The 22,378-nt window shown below is 35.6% G+C and overlaps 1 protein-coding gene and 1 long non-coding RNA gene across 3 annotated transcripts; both read right to left on the bottom strand.

Moving 5' to 3' along the window:
- Positions 1-107: 107 nt before the first annotated feature.
- LOC140973473 (uncharacterized) lies at positions 108-14,187 on the bottom strand. Of its 2 annotated transcripts, XR_012174632.1 has the most exons (8): positions 14,019-14,187; positions 3,779-3,875; positions 3,122-3,193; positions 1,825-2,788; positions 1,231-1,739; positions 937-1,111; positions 740-844; positions 108-630 (listed from the first exon to the last, which is right to left on the bottom strand). It is a non-coding gene; the product is annotated as an uncharacterized lncRNA (long non-coding RNA). The 2 variants fall into 2 exon arrangements; XR_012174631.1 differs by lacking the exons at positions 3,779-3,875; positions 14,019-14,187 and having other exon boundaries at positions 109-630; positions 3,122-3,278.
- Positions 14,188-15,846: 1,659 nt separating this feature from the next.
- LOC140972165 (ubiquitin-conjugating enzyme E2 19-like) lies at positions 15,847-17,607 on the bottom strand. Its single transcript, XM_073434633.1, has 6 exons — positions 17,303-17,607; positions 16,887-16,914; positions 16,538-16,765; positions 16,383-16,446; positions 16,213-16,272; positions 15,847-16,083 (listed from the first exon to the last, which is right to left on the bottom strand). The coding sequence occupies exons 1-6, from the start codon at positions 17,440-17,442 to the stop codon at positions 16,040-16,042; spliced, it is 564 nt and encodes a 187-aa protein (XP_073290734.1). The 5' UTR covers positions 17,443-17,607; the 3' UTR covers positions 15,847-16,039.
- Between the last annotated feature and the right edge of the window lie 4,771 nt (positions 17,608-22,378).

The following is a 22,378-nucleotide window of genomic DNA, read 5'->3' as shown; positions in this document are numbered from 1 at the left end:
AATACCAAGAATTTGGGGAGTCTGGCACAACACGATGGGTACACGCATGGTTATGGATTCATCTTTTATTTTTGGGTAAAATGCAAATTAAAAGAGGAAATTTAGTTAATACACTATAAGTCAAATTACCATATCTTGAACAAATTTGGAGATGAGTATACTACACCTTCAAAATACTTCATGCGATGCATCAGGTATACACCACTATCAACATCCCTCTTTTTTGTTTGCCAATTGAAGGCCACATTTTCAATCTTATATTTCAAAATTCCATCAGCTCATTTGACATGATTGTTTTCTTTCATTATATTACAAATTGAAAAACAGGAAATAAGACTGCATCATTTCAAAACAAATAATAATAATAATAATACTACATCACACCCAAAAGACAGACTATATCCATCCACCAAATTAAGAAACAATTGCTACAGCGTTGTACTTTTCAAACACGTGTCAAAATAATGAAAATTCAAGTATGTTAGACAATTTACCACTATGTGTGCGGCCTGAAAGAAGGAATTTTCATATTCATCATACTTCCAGTTGTCTAGATACTGAATTTTTTTGTTCACGAAAGTTGATAACAACTGCAGCGACATGGTTATTGAAACGAAATGACAGAAAAACCTGCATTTTCAAAATAAAGATAATTGTTAGTGAAATATTATTATTTAATAGCAATAAATTTCAAATAAAATCTAAAAAAAGAATAATAAATATTTCCAAAGTTTCTTACCATCTCCACCAAGCTCATATCATAACTATTTTGGCTCAACCAACCATTCCAACAACTCCTCATACCAATTTTAGCAATGTCGATATCATTATCCACATAAACCAGCTTTTCCAAAGAATAAAAAACAATTCAAATTTCAAAAACACTAATAAAAAATCTCAAAAGAAAGAATCACATGATAAAATTTTGTATCTTACACTTTGGGTGAGGTTGAAGCAAAAATGCATGTGTTTCTTTTCAATTGCTTCTTCATCATTGATTGACAGAGATCATGTATCAATGACAGAAAAAAATATTTCGTTCAATGGGCTCAATGATAGGATGTTCTCTTTTGAAACAGTACAAATACTTCCACAACGAAACAACATCTCCCTGAAAATTTAAAATATATAAGAAAATTAGAATACTTTTTGCATAGAAAATGATACGTTTTTCACAAAAAGTAATACTTTGCATAAAATACTTAAATTATAGCTTCATTAATAGCTTACTCTTTACTCAATGTCTCATCAACAAAGTGACAATAATCTACCAATTCTTTCTGTTGTCGATCAAAACCAGATAGGACATTTTTGTTGCTATTAATGAATTTTGAAAGATATCCAATCTCTTCATTATTAAGCCAAAAATCTTCTGATCCAACATAAGATGAATTTGCTTCACCCCTTCATTATAAAATCCATCGTTAGTTTCCTCTTCTCCAACACCATTTCCATTTTCAGCTTCAGCATCTTGTCCATGATCCGATGTCAGGAGATCAAATGTGAGCATCTCGAGTAAACTTTTTAACAATCTCAAAATTTTCAAATACTTCATCAATATATTTCCGACCTCTAGGATCAGAAAAGAAGTTTTGACTATCTGATAAAACATGTGATTGAGAACTTCCAACATCCTTATTTTCCATTGTCTTCATTTGTTTCAACAAATTCATAATGTGATAGTCTGAAACCACTGAAATGTCCCTCTTCAGCAAAAAAAGCAAAGTCTCATGTACTTCCTAAAGTTGTACAAGAAATAAATTGATTAATAATCAAGGAACATAAAGAAAATCAAACAATAATAAAACATGAAAAATAACTTACATCTCTAACAATCTTTCGGATCTCAAAATTATCAAGTTCGTCGGTAGGAAGCTTATATTTAATGAATCTGGATCTAGAATCATTAAATCCATCAAAAACCACCGGAATTTCATTCATTTCCTCCACCAGAACACTTGATCGATGTTCTTTTTCCTCCACCATTGTCTTACCATTCAAATTGACAAGGTATGTGCCAATAACCCATTATCCCTGCCTGTAATCCCCTGCAACTGACTCTTCTTTTATTCTTCTACGAATCCTCTCATTGGTCCAATGTTGAATGAGAGGTAAAGTACATCGTTCAGCAATGCCATGCCACTTCAGCTTGTGGAAATACAAAATTTGTTAAAGTAAAACACAATCATTCACATTCTTCTGAAGTGGATTGATTTTGTACTTGTGCATAGCTTTACAAATCTTTTTCAGGACATACGTACACCAGTCGTGATCTGAAATCCTCTCCACATGAACCAATGATTTCACAACACCCGAACTGACCAAACGATTTGAACTAGGAGTTTAAAATGAATACAAACTGTAAAGGATGAAAAATATCTTAAAATCATCCCCTCCATCTGTCAACCTTGTCTGAATAACATCCTTCAAAGTGCTCAATGGTGACCGGGCATTTATACCATAATCATCCTTTAGTTTGAGCAACAAATCTAAATTCTCATTGCGTCCCAACTTCAAAACATCAGTTCCATTACTCCGTGGCAATAAAAAGACATCATGAACGTCATCTGCAGTGACAACAAAGCTTCTATTGTTGTCAATTTTCAACATTCGGCTCGCTCCATTAAAATTTTTAATCAACCATTTCAACATTTTCGTAGGGTAGGACTTAATAGACAAATGGAGCAAGCCACCAAAACCAATGCTCCTAACTGCATCTCTTTGCTGGTCATTAAAATCTTTTATGAGCATGTATAGACCTTGTGGTCTGCATTGTGTAACAAAACCTCTGGCACACACACAAAAAAAATCACCATATATTAGAAAAGAAAAAAAAAGTATCAAAAGAAATTCATAGAATAACTAATATAACCTAAAAAATAAAAATATATAAGTAATTATTTAAACATAAATATCAAAGCAGAAATGACATACCAAAAGTGATACTTTGGATGAAACAATTAATACATGTAATTTAAAAATTAATAATAAGCAAACCACAAAATAATTAAGAAAACAAAATCAGCATACATATTAGAAAATAATGTCGAAGAAGCAATAACTAAATATAAGTGAGACTTTTGAGGGAAAAATTAATACATTTGTGGAATAAATGTCATACCTTTTAGCATCTGGTTTGATTGGAAGTTCCTCCTCGTAATGGGAGAGCTCACTGTTCTTTGCAACTTTTTTTCTTTTAAGAAATAAAAAAGTTAAGAAAAGAAACTCAGTATAGATATTATAAAGCAAATCAAATAATAATAAATTTTTAAACAAAAATATGAAAGCAAAACTATAAAACCAAAAGTGATACTTGAGCTGTAAAAAATAATACCTTTGAGTAAAAATTTGTACTTTTTGATACAACACTAAGATAATAAAAAAAAAACACAAACTATACAAAAAAAATCGTATTTATTTAAAAAACAAGATCAAAGTATAACTAACTAACAAAAAGTGATATTTTTGGAGAAAAAGTAACATATATAAGGAAATGAGTAACACCTTAAGAGACAGAAGTAAGTGAAACAACAATGTTAAATTGAGGTAAATAATTAATACAATTGAGGACAAAGTTGATACCTTTTAGCAACTAAAGCTCGTTGTTCTTGATAACTTGTTTCCTTTTCGAAAAGAAAAAAAGAAAGTAATAGTTTTTTAAACAGCAATATGAAAGCATAACTAAACCAAATATGATATTTTTGGCTAAAACTAAAAAATGCTATGAAAAGTGATACTTTTGAGAAAAAAACTAATGCATTTGAGAAAAAAGTAATACCCCTTATCATTTGGTCTGATAGAAGTGTAAACATCATTATGAGAAAGCTAATTTCCTCTTCTTTGCAACTCTTTTGGATTTCATATATACAAATTACCTTGCATATTATTCAAACAATCGTCAAGTTGGTGTTATAATTAAAAATTTTCAATCATTATAAACATAAATGGAAACAAACAGATCAATAGAATAACACCAAAACCACATATCCAACACAAAAGCAAAGGTAAACAGTGAAAAAGCTTCCACTACCTATCTTTCTGAAGCTCCGTTAAGTTGCTAAAATCCAAGCAAGTGATTTAGATTGACTTCGTGTGTAATCCAAAACAATATGAAATTGAAGAATAAGAGCACTATTTTACGTAAAGGCCTTTTCTACACACCAAACGTATCACCACAGGACATGAATCGATTCATTAATCTAACACAAAAAGGATTGGATTTTACTTCTCAATGATTTGTTAATGCATTGTTCGCGCAATGATTCGATTATTCATGGGCGATTGAGGAGATTGTCGAATTGGGAGCCTCAGTGTAAATTAATCAAGAATCTTAATTGTTTGACCCTTTTTTATAGCGCAATTGGGGAAGATCCAATGGAAATACTACAACATATACTCACGCTGCAACAATTTAGAGGGATGGAAAGTGGAGGAATGGGTAATGCCAAAATTTTCAGATGAATCAGATCTCACCATAATCCACTACTTGATTCAATCTCCTAGTTTGAGTGTATCCATGAAAATAAATTCAACTAAAACACAAACACGCAGAAAATCAACTAACAGCAAGAAAAAAGAGAGAATATATTGTACGCATCATGCATATTCAAAAAAATCGATGCTCTACCCACGTTGAATTTAATAGATGTTAAAACGAGATTAAAATTATATATGTAGAGCCCAAAATCAGTACACGTAAAACCTATGCATTTATTTAATTGTTAAATTATTTATTTAAGTTTAAAATGATTTAAGCGATGCATGATTGATGAATTTTCATTATTTTAAATTATTTGTGTTTATTTGATGCACGTTAAAATATTTTCCATGAGTTTTACGTTCATACGAATATTCGAAGCGAGATCGAAGAAAAGAGACCAACGATGATTTAAGCGATTTTAAAATGTTATATTTTATTTTAAGTCAAGAAAGTGGCATTTTAAACGATTTATTAAGTTTTTAAGTATTTTAAAGCTTAATTTATTTATTAGGTGATTTTAAAATCTTAAAAATTTTAAAGTGGTCAATTGTGTATTTTATTTTAATTAGGGGATTTTTTTTTTGTAAAGTTAGTGTGGATTAACATTTTAATTATTAATTAAGTAAATAATTACCCATAATTAAACACACACACGTTCTCTACACACACACATACATACACGACGCACACACACAAATACGCACACACCCATGTCCCTTGGACTTCCATTTCAGTTTTTTGTGAAGAGGAATAGGAGTCTTAAGCTTTTTTTTTTCAGCAGCCACCATTTCATTCCTTCCCTAGTTAATTCATGAAGCACACACGTCCATTTCTTCAAGAAAATCGTGCCGCAATTCGTCTCGGATTGGCCTTCGTGTCTCTCCGCTTCGATAGTCGTCGTTTCGTGAGTATAATCATCAAAGGCATGCATATTCTTTCGTTTTTGTATCAATCTTGTCATACTATATGTTTTGATGTTTATTGTGTACAAAAATCCATGTATGTTAGGCAAAGTTTGAGCAAAAATGGTTGAATCGATTTTGAAATGATTTTTAGATATTAAAAACCGAGTTTGCTGTCATTTTGAATACTGTTCATTTTCGTTTGATATTCTGAAAAAACTTTCAACATATAAAACGTAATAATATTTGATACCTTCGATTTGACAGTACATTCGTAATTTTTGGAAAGGAAACAAGTGAGTTATGATCATTTTCGTGGGATTGATCAAGTTGCGAAATGTCTGTGTCACAAAACCCGTCATCCTTTCTTATTTTGAATTTTGCGACCTATAGGTTGGTTTTATGGAAATCTTTTCAACATATGATTTGTAGTACTCTGTGTTATCTTCGATTCGATAGCAAATTCGTAATTTTCTAATATGAAATGAGAGAGTTATGATTTTTTTTGTAAAACCGCTCAAGCTGTTAAAATATGGGCATGTTCTTCACGTTTTTCTCAAGTTTTGGTTACAGACTTAGTTGGGATCTCATGAATCTTTGCTGCTCTGGTTAGGGCTGCATGTCCAGAGCGTAACGAAGCCCTCGACGTTTTTAAGTGTGTTCGACGTGCAAAAAAAAAAATTTATTTTTGAGGTATGCTAAATATTTTGTGACCAACTATGAACGGGTTTGGAAGTCCGAGAACGTGTCCGGAGACCTCTCCACCCCGGTAAATCATGACCTGGTTTAGATCAGGATTGAAAAGCGGTAAAGCTTGATCAGTGATCAATCCACCCAGTAAAACATGACCGGGGATCTCATGTGTGTGGTAGTGGACATCCCTGCCAGCCCAGTACTGTGATTTAGTCTGATATGGCGCACTTATGTTACGGGTCACTTTCTTTGAAACATATCTCTACGCAAAATGATGATGATTATGTATGTTTACGTATGTATGATGCAATTACGCACGCTCTACTTTAAAATGCATGTGGTTTTATTACGTATTATTCATTATTCTCAGTTTATACATGTTGAGTCTTTAGACTCACTAGACTTGATCAATGCAGGTGAGGACGAATTTGAGGAAGCGAGAGGTGGGGACCAGTGAGTCAGCTCGGACTGCGCGGAGGCTAAACCCGAGGACCGCTTGTGTTTACAAGAATTTTCAAGCATGTTAATTTAGTTACTATGATTTTATGAAACTATTTCACGATATTTAAACGAGTACTTTTTTGGCAAACTTTTGTTGTAATTGTTTTTATTTCAAATTTTTTAGACAAGCAGTTTATTTTTATCGCAATTTGAAATATTATTATTTATTTAAGAAAATTTTTATTTTTCCGCAAATTTTAAGAGTTCAAAATACGGTACGTTACAGTTGATATCGGAGCCAGGTTCTTATAAATGGTTAAGCCTACTGCCAGTTGCGAGAAGCTCACGAAGTCACGCCTCAAGTCTGTAAGTTTTAAAGTTTTAAAATTCTTTCATTTAATAAGCATCAAAGTCATGATTTCAGCATGTGCATGTCTAATTTCAAATTAAGTGCATGTTATGATATTGAGTTTATATTCATGCGTGATGGGTTTACGTGTTGGGTAAATTTTGGAACAGTATGTCTCCTAGACGTAGGATTATGCGTGGAGTAGGCGATGAGGATAGAGAGCCTCAGGATGGGGAGAGGACCAATCTTCCTCGTCCACCGCCAGATATGCAGGCTCAGATGCTTGCAGAGATGACTCAGTTCTTTGTACAGTTTGCGGGGAACAATTCTGCAGTGGATACATGGGCGATACCCAGACCAGAGGCGGTATATGAGAGGTTCATGAGGATGGACCCAAAGGAATTCTCGGGGACTATTGACCCAATGATATCTAAGTGATGGATTAAGTCCATCGAGGTAATTTTTGCTTTCATGGAGCTATAGGATGCAGACAGGGTTAGGTGTGCCATATTTCTACTGACAAGAGCGCCAGACTGTGGTGGGAGAGCGCAGTGTCAGTGAAATTGCAAACACTGACTTGGACTGGTTTCAAGGAGGTCTTCAACTCCAAGTACTTCACCGAGGAAGTACGCTCCCGCCTGAATAGGGAGTTCATGACGCTGTGACAGGGAGACAGCAGTGTGGCGGAATTTTTGAGGAAATTTGAGAGGGGGTGTCACTTTGTGCCCCTGATTGCGAATGATGCCCGTAAGAAGTTGAGGCATTTTATTGATGAGTTACGGCCTATCTTGCGCCGTGATGTGAGGGTTGCTGGTCTTACTACTTATTCTATCACCGTGTCGAGAGCCTTGGCGGCAGAGCAGGATCAGAGAGACATTGAGAACGACAGGCACAGCAAGTGGCCCTATCAAGCACCCCAGCAGCAGCCTCAGTTTAAGAGGCCTTTCCAACAACAGCAGGGAAAGAGGCCATTTTAGGGACCGCTGAAGGGCAAGGGTCCTATCCCGCAAAAAAAGGCTCCCTAGAGGCCTGGTGAGTACCCAGTGTGCCCGAAGTGCAACCACCAGCATGCGGGACAGTGTTTATGGGGTTCGGGCAAATGCTTCAAGTGTTGAGCTAGTGATCATATGATGAAGGACTCCCCGCAGTGGAGGCAGCCGACCCAGGGAAGAGTGTTTGCCATGCAAGCTGAGGAGGCGAACCCAGACACGACTCTTCTGACTGGTAACTTATTTAATTCAGCACCGTATTATTTTTGTTGTGCATGCTTCGAATTTTATTTGGGATTATTAGTATGCTAGTTAGTATTTTTGGTGACTTTGTGTAGAGATTTTCTACAATGCTTGAGGTTAAGATTAGTATTTTGAGATGTAAGTTTTGTGTGTTGCGCTAACGTTTCTCAGAAAATATTTTCATAAAGAGAGTAGCTTTCATAAAGAGAGTAGCCACGAAAACCTTGGTAGATTCCGAGGCCACTCACTCTTTTATTTCGGAGATGTTCGCTAATCATCTGGATGTCAAGTCCATTGGACTCGACGTGAAATACTCAGTGACGGTCCCATCAGGGGAAGAGTTGTCAGCTACTAACGTGGTCAGAGACATCGATCTTGAACTACAGGGCCATCTAGTGTATGCCGATCTGATTTTGTTGCCGATGCCAGAATTTGATATTATCTTGGGAATTGACTGGTTGACGAAGAACAGAGTTCTTATTGACTTTCAGAAAAGGTCAGTGTTGGTAAGACCGTTGGGCATGGAGCAATTTCTCTTTAAGCCAGATAGATGGAGGAGTTTCTCTCGCATGATCTCTTGCATGCAGGCTCAGAGACTTATTCATAAGGGGTGTCAGGCTTTCTTGGCCAGTATTATTTCAGCATCTGATGCGCCCACTCCGTCGATATCTGATGTATCAGTAGTCAGATAATTTTCTGACGTTTTTCCTAATGACGTCACAGGCCTTCCACTAGAGAGAGAGGTGGAGTTTTCCATTGACCTTCTGCCAGGCACCGCGCCAATCTCTAAGGCACCGTACCGTTTAGCTCCAGCTGTGATGTTATAGCTCAAACAACAAATTCAGGAGCTCCTAGACAAAGAATTCATCCGCCCTAGTTTCTCACCATGGGGCTCACCGGTATTCTTCATAAAGAAGAAAGATGGGAGCATGAGGTTGTGTTTCGATTACCGAGAATTGAACAAGGTAACGATCAAGAACAAATACCCATTACCAATGATAGAGGACTTATTCGATCAGTTGCAGGGAGCTACAGTGTTCTCTAAGATAGATCTACGATCTGGGTATCATCAATTAAAAGTAAAAACTGCAGATGTTCATAAGACAGCCTTCAGAACCAGATATGGGCACTATGAGTTCTTAGTAATGCAGGTTGGACTGACGAATGCTCCAGCAATTTTTATGGACTTGATGAATCGAGTATTTCAGCCCTGCCTAGATCAGTTTGTCATAGCGTTCATTGACGACATCCTTATCTACTCAAAGAGCCATGACGAGTACAGTCATCATTTGGATACAGTTTTGTAAGTCTTGCAGAGTCACAAGTTGTACGAAAAATTTAGTAAGTGTGGATTCTGGTTGGAGAAAGTAGCATTTTTGGGTCATATAATAGTTGCATTTTTGGGTCATATAATATCTAGCAATGGTATTGGGGTGGATCCAGCTAAGGTGGCAGCAGTTAAAGAATCGATTGAGACGAAGAATTCGTCAAAGATCCGCAGTTTCCTAGGGTTAGCAGGCTACTACATGAAATTTATTCAGGGGTTTTCCTCGATTGCAGTGCCACTCACTTCATTGACTAAGAAGAATGCTACATTTGTATGGAATGAGGAGTGTCAGAAGAGCTTTGTTACTTCGAAGCAAACTCTTATGACAGCACAAGTGTTAGCCATGCCAACAGGATAAGGCAATTTTGTGCTATACACCGATGTATCTAACTTGGTTTAGGCGCAGTATTGATGCAGTATGGTCGAGTTATAGCTTATGCCTTCAGACAGTTGAAAGTGCATGAGAAGAACTACCCGACTCATGATCTTGAGTTAGCTGCCGTTGTCTTTCCGTTGAAAATTTGGAGATATTTTTTGTACGGTGAGAAATGCAAGATATTCACAGATCACAAGAGTCTCAAGTATTTCGTCACGCAGAAAAAGCTGAACATGAGACAAAGACGGTGGTTGGAGTTGGTAAAAGACTACGATTGAGAAATTAGCTTCCATCCGGGGAAAGATAATGTCATGGTAGATGCTTTGAGCAGGAAAGTAGTAGTCTTAGCACAACTGTCAGCACAGAGATCTCTTCAGTCAGAGATTCAGAGTTTTGGCCTAGAAGTTTATCCTAAGGACAGAGCTCCTAAGCTGTCTAATCTATCAGTCCAGTCTTCTTCGCTAGACCAAATCCGTAAAGGTCAGCCTTAGGATGAGCAGTTACAGAAATGGGAACTGAAGGATGAGGCCAAGGGCAGTGTACTCTACATAGCGTCCGATGGTATTGTGAGATACAGAGGAAGGATGTGGGTGCCTAGTGTTGATTCGATCAGAGAGGATATTCTGACAGAGGCACATGCATCTCCGTATTCCATCCATCTAGGAGGTACCAAGATGTACAAGGATTTACAGATTTTTTATAGGTGGCCAGGTATGAAGCGGGACATCCGCCGATTTGTATCTGAATGTCTCACTTGTCAGCAAGTGAAAGCAAAGCATCAGAGGCCAGCAGCTATGCTTAAGCCACTCCTTATTCCCGAGTGGAAATTGGAGAATATCAGCATGGATTTCATTGTTGGATTGCCGAGGTCAGTCAGAGGATCTAATGTCATATGGGTTATAGTGGATCGACTTACTAAATCGGCACACTTCTTACCCATGAAGACGATTTTTTCCATGACTCAGTATGCAGAACTCTATATCCGAGATATAGTTCGATTGCACGGGATCCCAGTTTCTATTGTGTCTGACAGAGACCCGAGATTCACATCGTCCTTTTGGAAGAGTTTACATGCATCCATGGAGACGAAGTTGCTATTTAGTACAGCAATCCACCCTCAAACTGATGGTCAGTCTGAGCGTGTGATTCAGATTTTGGAAGAATTGCTATAAGCTTGTGTGATCGATTTCCATGGAAATTGAGAATCGAAGCTACCTCTAGTGGAGTTTACCTACAACAACAGTTTTCAATCATCTATAGATATGGCTCCCTACGAAGCACTGTATGGGAGGAAGTGCAGATCGCTGATTCATTGGGATGAAGACGGTGACATATTAGAACTTGGTCTAGAGATTATTCAGCAGACTGCAGACATGGTGGTCAAGATCCGAGACAGGATGAAGACCGCCCAGAGTCACCAAAAGAGTTATGCTGACAAGAGAAGAAGGGACCTTGATTTTGCCGTAGGAGATCACGTATTCGTGAAGATAGCACCCATGAAGGGTGTTATGAGGTTTGGGAAGAGAGGCAAGCTGAGTCCAAGATTTATTGGGCCATTCGAAATTTTCGACATGGTTGGGACACTTGCTTATCGTTTAGCTCTAGCGTCGAATCTGGCCGGAGTACACAATGTATTCCATGTTTCGATGCTGAGGAAGTATATGGCAAATCCTTCACATGTTTTGAGTTATGAGCCGTTGCAGCTTGCTCCAGATCTGTCATATGATGAAAGACCTGTCCGAGTTCTACACAGACATGAGCGGAGACTTCGGAACAAAGTGATCAGGTTGGTCAAATTCCAGTGGCTGAATCAATCAGTGGAGGAGGCCACTTGGGAGGCCGAAGCACAAATGAGAAGTCCCTACCCGAAGTTATTTGGTAAGATTTAATTTTGAGGACGAAATTTATTTAAGTGGGAGATGAATTGTAGAGCAAAAAATCAGTACACGTAAAACCTATGTATTTATTTGATTGTTAAATTATTTATTTAAGTTTAAAATGATTTTAGCGATGCATGATTGATGAATTTGCATTATTTTAAATTATTTTTGTCTATTTGATGCACGTTAAAAAATTTTCCTTGAGTTTTACGTTTTTGGTGAATATTCGATGCGAGATCGAGAAAAAGTGACCAACGACGATTTAGGCGATTTTAAAATATGGTATTTTATTTTAAGTCAAGAAAGTGGCATTTTAAATGATTTTTTTAAGCTTTTAAGCATTTTAAAGCCTAATTTATTTATTAGGTGATTTTAAGATTTTTAAAACTTTTAAAGTGGTCAATTGTGTATTTTATTTTAATTAGGGGATTTTTTTTGTAAATTTAGTGTGAATTAACATTTTAATTATTAATTAAGTAAATAACTACCCCTAATTAAACACACACACACGTTCTCTACACACACACACATACACGACGCGCACACACAAATACACACACACCCATGTCCCTTGGACTTCCATTTCAGTTTTTGGTTAAGGGAAATAGGGCTCTAAAGCTTTTCTTTTCAGTAACCACCATTTCATTCCCTCCCTTGTTAATTCCTGAAGCACACGTACATTTCTTCAAGAAAATTGTGCCGCAATTCGTCCTGGATCGGCCCTCGCATATCTCCGCTTCGATAGTCGTCGTTTCGTGAGTATAATCATCAAAGGCAAGTATATTCTTTCGTTTTTGCATCGATCTTATCATACTATATGTTTTGATGTTTATTGTGTACAAAATTCCATGTATGTTACGCAAAGTTTGGGCAAAAATAGTTGGATCGATTTTGAAACGATTTTTAGATCTTAAAAATCGAGTTTGCTGTCATTTTGAATATTGTTCATTTTCAATTGATTTTCTGAAAAAACTTTCAACATATAGAACGTAGTACTATTTGATACCTTCGATTTGACAGTAAATTCGTAATTTTTGGACAAAAAAAAAGTGAGTTATGATCATTTTTGTGGGACTGCTCAAGCTGTGAAATTTCTGTGCTACAAAACCCGTCACCCTCTGTTGTTTTTAATTCTACGACTTATAGGTTAGTTTTCTGGAAATGTTTTTAACATATGATTTTTTTTACTTTGTGTTATCTTTGATTCAATAACAAATTCGTAATTTTCTGATAAGAAATGAGAGAGATATGATTTTTATCGTAAAACCGCTCAAGCTGTGAAAATTTGGGCATGTTCTTCATGTTTTCTCAAGTTTTGGTTGCAGGCTTCGTTGGGATCTCCTGAATCTTTGTTGTTGTGGTTAGTACAGCATGTCCAGAGCGTTCCAATGAACCCCTCGAGGTTTTTAAGTTTGTTCAACGTGTAAAAAAAATTGTTTTATTTTTTAGGTATGCTAAATGTTTTGTGACCAACTATGAACGGGTTTAGAAGCCGGAGAACGTGTCCGAGGACCTCTCCACCCTGGTAAATCTTGACCAGATTTAGATCAGGATTAAAAAGCGATAAAGCATGAACATGGACCAATCCACCCGGTAAAGCATGACCGGGGATCTCATGTATGTGGTAGTGGACATCCCTGCCAGCCCAGTACTGTGGTTTAGTCTGATCAGGCGCACTTATGTTACGGTTCAATTGCTTTGAAACATATCTCTATGCAAAATGATGATGATTATGTATGTTCACGTATGTATGATACAAGTATGTTTATAAAAATGTTTACGAAAAGTTTTACGATATGATGCTACGTCTATGTTTATGTAATTAAGCACGTTCAAGTTTAAGTATGTACGATGTACTTTAAAATGCATGTGATTTTATTACGTATTATTTATTATTCTTAGTTTATACATGTTAAAGTCTTTAGACTCACTAGACTTGATCAATGCAGGTGATGACGAATTTGAAGAGGCGAGAGGTGGGGACCATGACTGCGTGGGAGGCTAAACCCGAGGGCCGCCTATGTTTACAAGAATTTTCAAGCATGTTAATTTAGTTACTCTGATTTTATGAAACTATTTCACGATGTTTAAACGAGTACCTTTTTGACAAACTTTGGTTGTAATCGTTTTTATTTCAAATATTTTAGACGAACATTATATTTTTATCGCAATTTGAAAGATTATTATTTATTTAAGAAAATTTGTATTTTTTCGCAAATTTTAAGTTGTTCAAAATACGGTACGTTACAATATACGACCACTTGAAATTTAATAGAAGAAGCAGATCTAAGGTGACATCCAAAGATTAACAAAATATCAAAAAAGATTGATAGAGTACCAAATAATAATGGAAGAATTCGGAACAGAGTTCGAGATTCTCAGTGTCTTCGAATATTGGCAGCGACAGAAGAGATGAGCAGCGCAGCGGAAGAGATGAGTGGCAGCAACTCGGAATGAGATGACCGCTTGAAGAGAGAGCGGCGCAGCGAAAATTTGAGAAACGATATCGATTTCTTCTCAATGCTAGGGTTGTGGACTGGCCTGGATGTATCGAGTCGGGTGGGTTAGATGACGAATCGGGTTAAAAAGATCCGTATCACAAAATACGACCCGTGAGACAGTCTCACACTTAATATATCTTTTAATTTTTTACAGTTTAAATTATATTTTATCAGAAATACTAAATATGACAATTCATATATTAACATCACATCAACGTTATATATAAAAAAATAACTAAGATGGTAAAAAAAATCAAGATGGTTGAGCCAAGCCAAAAAAATTATTAGTTTAATCTATAGGTAAATTGTTTTTAAACCCCAACTTCTGTCCTTGGGAAAATGTTTTTATACTATCTTATTCACAAAACTGTACTCTCATTGTTCACATATTTTTTCACGGATGAATTTAGGTATAAAAGATTGAAAATATATATTTGAATATCAACTATTTCGAATATGATAAAAAAAAAATAAGATTTTGAGTATAAAATTGAAGCATGTTATTAAAACCAACACTTACTATACATGCTTCATGCTTGTATACTAATTTAAGAAATTTTACGCACACAATGAGTACAAAATAATGGTTAACAATTTTAGTTTAGATAAATAAAATGTAAAACGCATATATGTAAACTATTTTATTACAACAAACACATGATTTTGTACCAAATTTAAAATAGTTAGTACGAAAATTTTTCTCGTTGATCACAGAGTTCGTACATTCTCCTTGATAGCGACTGACCTCAAGTAGTATTTTAACTGAAATAAGAAGTTAAGACATATTTAAATAAAAAATATTTTTTTACATGTAAAATAGTATTCTCATATATTAGGATACTTAATATATAGAAATATTGATTAGGGAATTTTTAGTACCATCGAATCAAAATCCAAGGATAACCTCGTGATCATATTCAATTTTTTTTTTTTTTTACGAGTAACACAACCAAGTTTCAAATTTAGAACTTGAAAATGGAAACATTCCATAAATTTGTATCACAACATGAAATCAATTAATAATCTTATTTTAAGTTTGATCATTACATTAAATTCTTTAATGATAGATTCAATCTCTTCAATTTAACTAATCTCATTGATAATTCATAATCCATGACTGTGTGATCCTCAATGATGTAATTGTATCGTAGTAAGAGAACCGTTTACATTCTTGATTTTTGAATTTTGTTTGTTTTACATATTTGGTCATTGGGCCATACCTTCTTATGTTTTGGTTTATAAAGTTCATAAAATGAATTATAATGGTCAAACGACCCTCATTTTGGTAGAAACTACCTAAACATAAATAATATAACACCGACAAAAAATCAGCTATGGCTGCAATACAGTTCTTCTTCCGTTACACATATATCCAGATTGACTGTGGATGTACTGATATTATTGGTGAGTCCAGAACCTCTATGACCTCCTCAACAACTATATGTTCGTAGCAGCGGTGGGGCGGCAGCGGCGGCAATAATTACAGTTGTAGCAGTGATGGTAGCATGTTATGAGTTTTTAACATGTTCACAAAATACTTGTTTTTGAATCGAGAAATCCATAAATATAAATTTATTTCAGTTTAAAACAGAGTTGGATCAGAGTCGTTTCGGGAGCTATTAATGAGGATAAAACAGAGTATGGAACACAATCATGGAAAGTCCGAAAATCTAACATTCTGAGCCAAGATTTCTACCAACGTAAAAGAACAGTAAAAAAACAATCAACAGACATCAATTTTTCCCACAAGCAAAGAACTATGCTAACATGTAAAAAACCAATCTCTTCCTTCATTGAGAAGAAATTGAGAAGTAGTATTTGATCAATATTTCACAGCAGAAAACATTAGGTCGATTTTTTAGGTGGATTGCTTGTACAATTTCTCGACCATCTTCCTATATTCTGCAATTGACAAAGCAACAAAACTCAAATCAGACATATACCCCCACAGCTTTTCAGGAATGAAAGATAGCATACATGAATTTGTCAAGGCGACTAATAGATCTCAAGTAAGATAGCGTGTGATATTACCTTCTTGGTTTTCCCAAAGTGTAGCCGCCAGGTTGTTAAGAGGTGAGCTTGTATTTGGCTCTATAATACCATCAGAAGCAGGAAAATAAGATCAGAGACAGTCACGGAAGGCATCCAAAGGGTTAATTTCTCGAATTTTAGGCCAATCAAGGAAGTAAAATGTATTTTACCTCCAAGTAAACTCTGAATTGATAGCAAGATAGTCCTCACATCATAAGCAGACGACCATTTATCCTGTGAAAAATACGGAAAAAAAATAATCAAATTACATGAAAACAATGGGTAAATGCATTCAAGAACACAGTAGCTGCAATTCACTAGCAACCTGTAATATATCCAGGCATATGTTCCCGTGCAAATCGACATTGGGATGGAAGCAACTGGTCTCAAACTTAACCTTCGGAGGTTTAAAAGGATAATCAGCTGGGAAGGAAAGGGATAGTTTGTACTCCGTTCCTTGGAAAACCGTATCTTTGCTCCCCGTAATTGTTCCTTTCCAGCAGAAAATGTTGTCCTCCTCTGGAAATGCTGATATGCCAGCATCACCACCCATCTAAAGATAATTTCAAGAAAAACAACAAGAAAAAAAAATTTCAGGCCGCTGAAAGTTCATATAATTTTTACATTTGAGGCCCTCAAATAAAAATACTTGGTGGAATTTCATAGTCACTCACCATAAGTGCCATGAGCTCAGATTGTAACCTGTTCATTGGAACAACAAGAGTTAGACTTTGCCGTAACATCAGAGTACCAAGGGCATTATTACCACAACATTTTTGGTTCCATTAGAGACAAAGGAAAAAAAATGAAAAAAATAAAAACAAATCAATATATATACGGCATTAAAAAAAATTTATGAATCACTCGAAGAGATCGGGGATTGGCCCGTGTTTGCGTAGATAAAAATCAAATTCACACCCACAAATTTAATTCGCCCTCGCCCTCTCAGGATAAAAAAAATCAGGACGAGGGATCATAAAAACCCTAAAATACCACACATGTATCATCATATAATAAGAGTTTACAAGGTCAACAGAAATATCAAGAAAATTAGGGCCAGTAGAAAATTCCAGAATTCACCGACTCTCACCTTCTCAAAACAGACTGCGTATCCACTGCATTCGCGGTGGGCAAAGGCTGCTTTGATGGCGCCGCTGCCGGAGCATCGGCCGCTGGGGTGTTTGTGTTGGGGTTTCTGTCTTGGCTGTAGGAGTTGTTTACAGCGGACATCTTCAATTCTCACTCGTTTTAAATCCCAAAAATCGAGTCCAAGATTTGAAAATTAAAGTGTTGGAACTGCAGGATTTCGACTAAATCGAAGAACAAGAAGAATGGATGGATCCTGTTCTTCTTAGATTAGCCAACGGCGGAAAGATACGGAATTAATAGAGTACGATGAATAAAAATGCCCTCAGTTAGGTTACATATCATATGAATTGATTCAAATTAAAATGTTGACCGTTACAGAATCTGCAGAAAAATCTTGCTGTGTAACGGCTATATTTTTTTTGATTTCATATTTTAAATTATACGTCACTACAGTTATATTCATATATATACTAGGCAAACTTTTGAACTAATATGAATCATGTCAGTAAATTAAACCATATATGACGAACTTTTTGTCTTGCATTCACGAGAGAAAGTATGAGTTCATAACATAAATTGTTATTATATTAATATAAGTGCTGGCCCACCAATAGTTAAATGTAGAATTGAACCTCTCATTACTAAATTAAAAGAACTAGAGACATTTTAAGTTCATGCAATGCAAAACAGAGCATACCAAAATAACACCTCCCTCTTAAGGAATTAGGGTAAGTACTCCGGTTCTCTTTTGGAACCAATGGCTCTAATTTGGATTAAAGGTGGGTGAATCAGAACCTAACACACGACTCCTATTATAGTCTATGACGATTTTGATCTTGGTTATAGCTAACCAATATAAACTGAAATGTATTCATAAAAAAGACCATAGCTGATATAATCTCAAAAAAGGTTGAGATTACTAATATAATCTCAAAAAATAAGAAGTTGACATATTTAAGAAATTGAGAAATTACAAATTTCATCAGTTACCGCTTGAATTTCAAGCAGACAAACTGACATTCCGTACCTGAGCATATCAGTCAGCGCACAACATTCTGATACATCGTACTATTGTTAAAAATGATGTGTACATGGATAAAAAGACGATTCAACGTACATCATTAATTAATGCATTCAATGTGACCGTTGGAATCAAAGACTATAAATAGATGAGAAATTCAGTTGTGGATAAGAGACGCTTTTTTACGCAAATATCAGTTACACAACTACAAAAAGAACAATCAGTTATCAGTCAGTTGCGATTCATTCTTAAGTTTTCATCTAGTTTGCAAATCGCAATTTAAATCTCACACTTCACTGATTTATCCATAGCAATCATGCTACTCATTTGAGCAATTCAATTATCAACTGATAAGTGTAAGAAAAACTTAGAGTTTCAGTTTGGTAGTGTTTAAGTCCAAATTGAAATGAGTTATTACATCTGTTGTAATTAATCGAAATCTTTTAGTGAAAACCTATCTTTGAGATATAAGGGGTCACGTAGGAGTGTTTGAAGTCTCTGAATATCCATAAAAATCAGTGTATTCAATTCTCGTTACCTTCAGTTTTTACAGTACCCTAGCTAAACTATTTAAATCCATCTTTCAGTTTATTTCCGTATTATTTTAGTTAACGGATTGATATTGACATACAATATTTCGAAATCAGTTACTCAAAAAACTGACTCACATTCGAAAAAAATCCAAAAAACATACGAGTGTTTATTCAACCCCCCTTCTAAACACTTTGCCCACATTAACTGATCCTAACAACATCTGATAACCATTACTTCATTCAACAAGATTCCTATGTTCTCCAGAGAAGAATTTGATGATTGAAAAATTAGAATGCAGGCTCATTTAGATGCACAAGATGATTATATGTGGTACGTCATAACTGATGGATCAATGCAGATAATGAAAGCAAACACTACTAATGCTCTAACTGATGGACCACCTCATCGTATTGAGAAACCACATGATGAGTGGACAAGCGGGGACAAAAGAAAATCTAACTTGGATAATGTTGCCAATGATATACTATACAAGACGCTGGATATGAACACATTCAGCAAAAAAAAGATGTGTGAATCTGCCAAAGAATTTTTGGAGAAACTGATTCAGCTATGCGAAGACAATGCGCAAACCAAGGAAAGTAAACTTTCAGTTGCTGCATAGAAATTCGACAACATCATAATGAAACTTGGTGAATCGTTGAATAAATTTGATGAACGAGTAAGCAGCATTGTCAATGAACTAAATATATTGGGAAAAGTGTATTCAAATAAAATAGTTACACTGAAAGTAATGCATGGTCTTTCCAAGGAGTGGGATGTCAAGACAATGGCCATGCGAGAGTCAAAAGATCTGAACAAAGTGGAACTCCATGAATTGTTTGCAGAATTAAAAGCATATGAATTCGAAATTCAAACAAGAGAGGGTGAACAGTCAATTCCACCATTCACAAATGCTCTAAGTGCTCTGAAACTGGTACCAATAGTTTCAGCTAAGAAGACTGTTGAACAGCTAAGAAATGATGTGATATCATTGTTTGTCAAAAAGTTTGGAAGGTTCAAGAGGAATAACCAAATATCATTCGAGAAGCTCTATCATAGGAATGAATCCAAGGATGAACTCAATGCTTGCTACAACTTTGGCAAAATGGGTCACTTCATAGCTGACTTTCCCAAGCCGAAGAAGGACAACAGAATATCAGTTGAAAAGGGAAAGAAGCCTTTTGAGCACATAATGAGATCTAACGATGACAAGAAATCTTCAAGAAAGAAGCATAAAGCCTTAGTGGCTGAAGAAAAGAAATCCAAATGGGCAGAAATTGACAGTGATGCATCAGACTCTGAGAGCTCAAGCAGCTCAAGTGATGAAAAAGATGCCTCATGGCTAATGATGCTGAACTGGAATCCAACTGTGAACAGGTATTCGATTTAATTTCAACTGATTTTATACGAGAAGAACTTATTTCAACACTAAATGACAAGGTAAATGAGTACCGAAAACTTGCTCTCTCCTTTTAGGAAGCTAAAGTAAAGCAAAATGATCCTAAAGACGACAAAATTGAAACTGATTGTTCATAATCAATTGATCTGTCAAATTTTAAAGAAGAGATTGCTGAGTTGACAAAGAAAAAGGATGAGAACCAGCCTATGATTCAGCAGTTAAAGTCTGAAAATTCGAGACTAACTAATCTGATCTAGGTCTGGACCAAGTCATCAGTTACATTGACTGATATGAAAGGATTGCAGAAATCCGTTGGAGATAAAACTGTTTTAGGCTTTAACAGCAAGAATGAACCTTCATCCAGCGGTGTAATGCCAGACTGAATATCACTTTGTCAAATTAGTTGTGGAACATGAACAACCTGAGCTAAGTATGCCGGTTGAACAACCGATTGAAAAGACGAACAAGACCAACAGACATGAGATTGGATATAGCCCAAAGAGCTCAACTGATACGAGCAGCTGGTCACCTAAACAGTCCAGTAACAAGTAGAACTCTGTGAATGACTATTACAATCACTACTATAAATGTAAGCCAGTTCAAAAAATATATCAGATAAACAACAAGGCAAACAAAACTAAAACGCATATTGTATCAACTGGACACAACGCACCTCACACAAAAAAACTAGGTAAATCAATTTGCAACATAGCAACTAGAAAGTCAGTTCGACTGATCCAAGTCTGGGTTCCTAAAGGACTAATCAGTTCAAGACCCAAATAGATTTGGGTACCAATTTTATTCATTATCCATGATTGCATGTTGCAGATAAACTGACCAAAGATTCAGTCTGGTACTTGGACAGTGGATGTTCGAGACACATGACTGGAGACGGAGATTTAATATCACAACTGGTCAAGTATTCAGTTCCAAAAATCAGTTTTGGAGACGCTTCACAATGTAGAACCGTGGGTAAGAGTAAGCTTATTCATGGTAACATTATTATTGATGATGTTCTACTTGTTGATAACCTAAAATAAATTTTCTTTGCATTGGTCAGTTATGTAATCATAATTACTCAATTGAGTTTAATAAACATGCTTGCACTGTTAAAAACATTACCGGTAATATTATTATGACAGAAAATAGATGTGGCAATACATATAAGGTCAGATGGAGTAATCAACTAAATTAACCAGTTTGTTTTGTAGCTTCAAATTAATCTAAAAACTGGTTATGACATAAGCAGTTGAACCGCTTAAAATTCAAAACCATTGCACATCTGAGTAACCACGAGCTGGTAACTAGTGTGCCAAAAATTGAGTTTTTAAAAGACAAAATATGTTCAGTTTGGGAAGCAAGTAAGATCTTCTCATTAGCTTAGGGAAATGAAATACACTTTGATGATTGTTGATGATTTCTCAAGATTTACTTGGGTAATTTTTCTAAAATCAAAAGACCAAACTGCTACACAGCTAATAAAACTTTTCAAAATATTTTTAAATGAAAGGTCAGTTGGTATTGACAGAATAAGATTCGATCTTGGAACTGAATTTGTCAACCAATCACTCTCTTAGTTTCTTGAAAATTGTAATCAGACATGAGTTCTTAGCTGCAAGAATACCACAACAGAATGGTGTAGTTGAAAGCAGAAATTGTACTCTTAAGGAGGCAGCTAGAACCATGCTTGCTGATTCTAGAATTTCTCAAAGGTTTTGGGCAGAAGTAGTCGACACAACGTGTTACACTTAGAACAGATCAATGATTAATAAGAATCATTCAAAAACACCTTATGAGATCTAACATGGAAAAAAAAGTATGGACTCATACTTTCCAATATTTGGGTGTAAATGCTTCGTTCATAATAACGGTAAAAACCACCTAACTGCTTTTGATGTTAAATCTGATGAGGGTTTATTTATTGGTTATTCGCTAGTTAGTAAAGCTTACAGAGTCTTTAATAAGCATACATTTTGATAGAATCAGTTAATAGCTGAAAGTGTGTTTAGAAGGGGGGGTTGAATAAACACTTGCAGATTTTCATAGTTTTTTCGAATATTGAGTCAGTTTAGTGAAAAACTGAAACTCGGGATCTCGTCAGTCAATATCAGTTTGTTAACAAG

Source organism: Primulina huaijiensis, chromosome 3 (genome assembly GCF_012295235.1).
Source record: "Primulina huaijiensis isolate GDHJ02 chromosome 3, ASM1229523v2, whole genome shotgun sequence".
Classification (NCBI taxonomy): Eukaryota; Viridiplantae; Streptophyta; class Magnoliopsida; order Lamiales; family Gesneriaceae; genus Primulina; species Primulina huaijiensis.
The sequence above is the reverse complement of the archived record's forward strand: the minus strand, read 5'-3'. Positions and strand labels throughout refer to the sequence as shown.